The sequence below is a fragment of the Pteropus alecto genome, unplaced genomic scaffold (genome assembly GCF_000325575.1).
Source record: "Pteropus alecto unplaced genomic scaffold, ASM32557v1 scaffold30, whole genome shotgun sequence".
Classification (NCBI taxonomy): Eukaryota; Metazoa; Chordata; class Mammalia; order Chiroptera; family Pteropodidae; genus Pteropus; species Pteropus alecto.
Window position 1 is genome coordinate 1,076,056 of NW_006429782.1, and position 6,325 is coordinate 1,082,380.

Below are 6,325 nucleotides of genomic sequence, written 5' to 3' on the forward strand. Positions count from 1 at the left end.
AGGTGCCGGGAGCCCCCGGACGGCCAACCCGCGGCTGTTGCTAAGCGGAAGCCCCAGTTCCACGGCTGCAGCAGCCACCCCCGCCACCTGGGGTTCCGCAACCACAGCCCCGCCCCACATCCCACCGGGGGAGGGGGCCTTGACCTCACGGCCCTCACCGGGGTAAGCAGCTCCGGAGTGGAAATAGGGGAACAGTCCCCGTTGAGCTTGATGCCACTGCCCAGATCGAAGTCACAGATCTTCACGGGGGACACCTGGCAGGGGCGTGGAGGGGGCAGTGAGGTGGGGTCCAGAGCCTGGGGGTCCCACAGGCCTGCGCTTGGCTCCAGGTGCCCAGCCGCACCCCTCACCTGGTTGGGGTGCTCACAGAGAATGTTCTCCGGCTTCAGGTCCCTGTGGGCGATGCCTGCAGGGAGAATGAGGGCCGGTGGGTGGGGAGGGCCGTCTTCCCGGCGTCCGGGGAGCAAGGCTGGACACCCAGCACCCCAGGGGTCTCTGGGCAAGCTGGCAAGAGGTGGGCAGCACCCAAAGCAGCCAGCCCCACCACCCACCTTTGTTGTGCAGGAAATCCAGGGCGCTGGCCACATCCTGCACCACCACGCTGGCCTCCAGCTCGTTAAAATGCCGGCGCTTGTGGATGTGGCTCAGGATGGAGCCTGGCCATGGGGAGGAAGGATAGAGAAGACGTAAGGGTCACCTGTATGCCCAGGGCACAGCTCAGCACCCACCCCACCTGGCACAGAAGCCCCCACTCAACCTCCTTGGGCCCAAAGTCTTCAATCAGAGCTGTTGTGTGGACAAGACACTCAGACTACACAAGTCCTCTCTGCCATGCATGACCCTCTGCAAAGTCTCCCCTGGTGGCCCTTTAGGACCCAGCTGACTTGTCTCCCAGGCCCCACGTACCACCCCGCATCTTCTCAAACACCAGGTAGAAACGGTCTTCCTCCTCGAAGAACTCAATCAGCTCTAGAACGTTCCTGGGGTGGGGGGCAAGACAGAAGTGAGACTTCCTGAGGCCCCAGCGCTAGCCCAGGCCAGAAGGGGCTGCCCTCCCACCCCTACCTGCCCACGGGAAGGCTGCACCCGGGTCCCCAGGCCTGCTCCCACCTCACCCTGCTCGGACTACCGGCCTGACAGGTCAAGCCCCAGTACCCAGCACAGGGCCTGGCACAGCGGGTGCTCCTGAAACGCTCGCCGGGGGTGGACAGGCACCCAGAGGCGGCTTGGGGCCCAGCGAGGTGGCGGGGCGGCCGTGCTACCTGTGTCCCTGGCACTGGTAGAGCATCTCCACCTCCCGGAACACCCGGCTCCGGATGTGGCCGGGCTGCTTCTCAATGATCTGAAAGAGTCGGAGGTTACACTCGCGGGGTCGACCAGACTCGCCAGCACCCGAGAGCCCCGCGAGACGTGTCCCCGTCCTGCGCCGGCCGCTCTGCGGGAGTGGAGCCCTCTGAACCGGAAGGGAGAGTGCTCCTGTGGGGACCCAGAATTTGCCAGAAGTCGAGCTGCTGCGCCAGCACAAGCTGGGGCGACGGGTTTCCCAAGCAGCACCAGGGAGGGACGAGTTCAGTGGGAAAGGCGGTGACGAGGAGCCAGGCCCCCTCCGCCAGTGACCGGACAGGCATCGGGGTCTATTTGGGGCCTGGGGCCCCCACTAAACACCCCTTCAGATTTCAGGGTCCGTTGGGCTGGGCAGTTTCTCTCCGCCTGCATCCCCTCGACCAGGAGACCGGTGGCCACTGTGCTGGCTCCCACACCTCCCAGGGGACTGGAGGGGCCGCAGGGAACCTGGCTGTCAGCCGAGCCGTCCCTGTCTGCCCAGCTCCACACCAGTCTGGATACATGTCCCCAGGCCCGTGAGCCAGGGTGTTTCAGGCCAGCCCAGACTGGCCCCTCGCCCACCAGCAGACACAGCCTCCCAGACCCTCAGAAAGCTAGCCCGCACCTCTGCACCTACATCCCTATGGCACCCGGGACCATTACGGACTCAAGGGTCTGGGCCCATTCACCCCATGTGACCCTGGCCACCTTTGCTCACAGAAAGGTGCACTTAGAAGGGGCCGTCCAGCTCTTGCTGGGCCCCCCTGGGGCCCACCTCACTAGGCGGGTGGGCAGGCTGTCCCCTACCGCGCGTGGCCTGGGGATGGGGACGAGGTGCCCCATGGGCCATGATCCTGCAGCAGGCACGCAAGACCTGGACCTGTACGCTGTTCCATACGTCCAGTGCCGAGCACCTGTCCCAAAGAGGGCCATAGCAACCAGGTTCCAAGGCCTCTGGAGACCACGCCACCAGGCCCATCCCTCTGGAGTAAACTGAACCTCATCCTGTCCCTTGGGAAGCTGGCTAGGACTCCACTCCATGGAGAAGGCGGCAGAGGGACAACCGGCCCCTCTGGAGGTCCCGCAGTGTGACTCGGGCTGCCCACCCCGCCGAGCATTCGTTCCCTGTCTGTCGCAGAGTAAGAGACTACAGGCCGCCCAGCAGGGTCCCTTGGAGGAGCGCGCTCAGCTATATGCTTGGTGTGCAAGCGCTCGACGCTCAGCGCCCAACCCCCGAGCACCCTCGCCCTGCTACCCCTTGGAAGTGGGACCATGGCTGCTTTTGTCACTGGACTTCCACCAGGGTCTGAGGCTTCTGGCCAGCCCCACTCAACAGGGAGCACCTGTGCCCCTCAGCCCAGGGGCAGGGTGGGGGAGCCTGGAGGCCTCTCAGAGTGCTCGGCCTGCCCGCCTGGCCAGACCACATGGGGGCTTCACAGGGGCTCTTGGGCTTGTCCTAGTCTCCCCCACGCTGAGCCCCTTGGACCCCGAGTGTGGCGTGGCCTTTCCATCCAGTAACCCACGTGGGGGAGCATCGGCTCATCAAAGCCCCGCTCTCAGCAGACGCTCTGGCACCAGGTCCCTGGCCACCTGCACAAGGGGCTGGCCCTCATGGTCACTTCACGGCCTTGCCTAGACTTGGGGACGCAGCCCAGGGTGACGGGATTCCTCGGGGCAGCCTGGGTCACTGGGCCCGGGCCATTTTTAGACGCTGGTTTTCCACAGTTGCTAGTCCAGGAGCCTGAACGCCAGCTCCCTTCCTCTCACCACCCCGGGCAGCACCAGACCCCAGGAGACAGGGGACAGTGCCAAACTCACCTTGACGGCGTACTCCTGGTTGGTGATAAGGTTGACACACGTCTGCACACGGGCGTGGGCACCCTCCCCGAGCACGTCTTCCTGCAGCTGGTAGACATCTGGGGAGCAGGGGGGTGGTCAGAGCCGCCTGGGTGGCCCTGTCACCTCCCAGCCGCCCTTGGCCCCGCCTGCCCCGCTCACCTTCGAACCTGCCCGAGAAGCTGTCCGTGGCCCGGCACCGCTTCTTCTTCTTGCCCCTCTTCTTGGCGTCCGGGATGTCGATGGGCTGGCTCGTGGGCATGTCTGCACCAGGGCCCAGATGTGAGGCCAGCTGTGAGGCTCTGGGCGCCCCCCTTTCCCCCACCCCACCCCGCCAGGCCCCTCACCAGGACGGGCTGGGCACTCCAGGCTGAAGGTGGTCTCCCCGGGGTGGGCCTGTTCTAGGGAGAAGGCCAGCTCGAAAGGACTCTGCCCCTGCAGGGGAGAGAAGGAGAGCGCTCAGGCCCTGTGGCTGCCAGGGCGGTCCCACTGCGGTGACATGCCCATATCCCTATGCCGAGAGAGAGGAAGCCTGGCTTTCCCCGATTCTGAAGAGCTGGACCTTAAACCCACAGGCCAAGGTACTGGGGGCCTCCAGAAATGGGGTATGACAGTGTGGGGATAGGGGTGAATCACTGTGGACACCTCAGTCTGCTCACCTGCAGAATGGGGACAGCCAGCTGGGGATCAAAGGCACGGAGCCGGCAGAGGGGGTGAGTCACCGGCTCCAGGGTGGGGCTCCCGGCCGGCTGCCCAGCCTGCTCTCCCACAGCCTCTCGGGCTCAGCCCCACCTGTGCAAGGCCCATGCCTTTCTACCTCAGTTTCCCCTCTGTGGAATGGGGCGACCGCTCGCCTGGCCTTGCGCTGTTGCCTTTCCTGTCCCACCATGTCTCCTGGAGACTCACAGGAGAGGTGTCCACAGCTCCTGTGTGCATGCTGGGTCGCCCTCTGCCCAGGCCACAGCCTACACTGTCCTGGCCACCCCCCATAAACCCCCAAGAGAATGCCCCTCAAAGACTCAGCGCCCAGCAAAGAACCCAGCCCTGTTGGGGAGGAGGCCAGCTCAAGGTCACCGGGCAGCCCCCAAGACCAGAGCGAGGGTGCCAGACCCTGCCCAGGGAAAGCAGGCGGCTGGGGGCAGGAAAAACCCCCTATACCCCGAAAACAGGAGAATGCCAGGAAGAACAGCATTCTGTAAAGAAGACCCCCTGGGAGGGCTGGCAGCAGCCTTGCACGAGGCCGAGGCCTTTGAGGCTGGGACAGAGGCCCGGCCAGACCCCTTAGGAGTTAGCTCGGAGTTAACTCCCCTACCCTGGCAGACCAGGCGCCGGGTCCCTGGTGGGCATGAGGGGCCTGCACGCAGTGGTGGTGCCAGCGCTGATGCTGGGTGGCCTGGGCCAAGTCATTGCCCCATTCTGGGCCTTGTGACAGCTGAGGCTGGGGCTCTGGCAGGAAAATATCCCACAGAGAGACCTCCGGAATAGCTGTGGAGAACTAGAGGGGCCTGCTCTGCTGGGCGGAGGTCAGAGAAAGAGGCGTGAAGACAGGCACGGGCGGGCCTCCCCGGCCTCCCCACCCTCCCCACCCTCCCCAGCAGAGGCAGATAGTCGCCAGGAGGCCCAGGAGGGCAGGGAGGGGAGGAAGGGAGCACTTGTCCACCCGCCCTGCCCCTGCCCTGCCCCTGCCCACTGAGGGGTCTGGCCCCATGGGGACAGCAACCAGAGCTCTGATAAGGCTCCGGCCTTCCACCTGGGAGGAGGAACCCCCACGGTGGCTACAAAAAGAGGTGATTAAGATGAAGCGTCGACGTAAGAAAGCTGCTTTAAACTCGTGGGCCCCCTCGCTGCCCCAACACGCCGGGCCAAGCCCCTGACACAGAAGAGCTGGACCCTGAAAGCCTCCTTGGAGCCAGGATTCCCTGTCCAGCATCACTCCCCTGCCCTGGAACCCCCGCAGCACCACCTCGGCTGTCGGGGAGCCTGCAAAGCCCAGCCTTCAGACCTGAGCAGTGTGGGCGGGCCAGGCCCAGGGCTGGCTGTGGGCCTCCAGTCAGCAGGCCTTGGCAGGAGATGGCTGGAACCATCCAGAAAGTTTGAGTTTGCTTTGGCCACAGAGCGGGCCCTGCGCACTGACCCTGTCTCAGCTCAGGCGCAGCCCCAGGGGGTGACAGACCACCGCCAGTGATGTCTCCTGTCCACCCCCTCAGACACCTGGATACCAAGGGGCAGCCAGGATGACAGGCGTGTGGGTGGGCTGGAGCCTGGCTGGAGAGGCCTGAGAATTCTACCCCCAACAGTCTCAGCTGGCTCTTCCTACCTTGGTGCTCCCCAGCCCCCCCAGGTCCTGCCTCCTCTACAGGGCAACAGGTCCCTGTCCAAGGAAGCCCAGGGCAGCCATTACATAACGCGGCAGGCGGGGTGGGGCACCGCTGACATCACCGCGTCCCCTAGGCCAGGCCCCATGGGGCCCCTACCCAGCACCTGCCTGACCGCCCCAGACTTGTTCATCTGAGTCCAAGACTCGGAAGCTGGGAGGCCACTGCAGAAACTTCCCATTCTGACAGGAAACAGTGCTTGGGCCGGGGACGTCTGGGAGATATAGGGTTGGGGGTGCATCTAATCAACTCTCCCATTCTGCCCACTGCCTAAGACATGAGGTGGTCTGAATCCCGGCTTGCAGTACCCGGAGTAAGACCCTTCTCAGGGAACTGGAGCCAGGAGTGAGGCCTGCTCAACCCCCAGCACTGTACATCGGCTGGGGTTTGCAGAGGACACGCTGGCAGGATGCCCCCAGCCCACCTGGGGTTCCTGGAGGAAAGCCCCCATGGGCCCTCAGGCGCTGGAAATGAACTAGACTGTGAGCCGCTGATACCCCGCTGGCGCGCACACGGCCGGGAAAGCTCCAGGAACAGGGCAGGGGGTGGGCACGAGCTCTGGCGGACCCTCAGGGCGGGCTGTGCGAACCCCACCGGCCACTCGGGTGGTCCAGCCCGGGGCACCCCCCAAACCGATCTGGTCCTCACCTTGAACGAACGGTGGAAGCCCTGAAGTTCGGCTGTTTTCTTCTGCACCATCTTCTGTCCGGGCCCCGCCAGCGGGGGAGGGGACGCAGGGCCCGGGGGGCGGCCCGTGGGCGGGGGGCGGCCGCGGAGGGGACCCTGCCAGA

The 6,325-nt window shown here is 65.1% G+C and overlaps 1 protein-coding gene across 1 annotated transcript in view; it reads right to left on the reverse strand.

Moving 5' to 3' along the window:
- Positions 1-6,318, reverse strand: part of MKNK2 (MAP kinase interacting serine/threonine kinase 2) — a 10,280-nt gene extending 3,962 nt beyond the window's left edge. The window contains exons 1-9 of the mRNA XM_006904065.3: positions 6,183-6,318; positions 3,507-3,594; positions 3,322-3,423; positions 3,142-3,239; positions 1,263-1,342; positions 907-980; positions 552-656; positions 351-406; positions 159-254 (exon numbers count right to left, since the gene is read on the reverse strand). Coding sequence (XP_006904127.1) covers positions 159-254; positions 351-406; positions 552-656; positions 907-980; positions 1,263-1,342; positions 3,142-3,239; positions 3,322-3,423; positions 3,507-3,594; positions 6,183-6,233 — 750 coding nt within the window. The 5' untranslated portion in view covers positions 6,234-6,318. The remainder of the gene's footprint in view (positions 1-158; positions 255-350; positions 407-551; positions 657-906; positions 981-1,262; positions 1,343-3,141; positions 3,240-3,321; positions 3,424-3,506; positions 3,595-6,182) is intronic.
- Between the last annotated feature and the right edge of the window lie 7 nt (positions 6,319-6,325).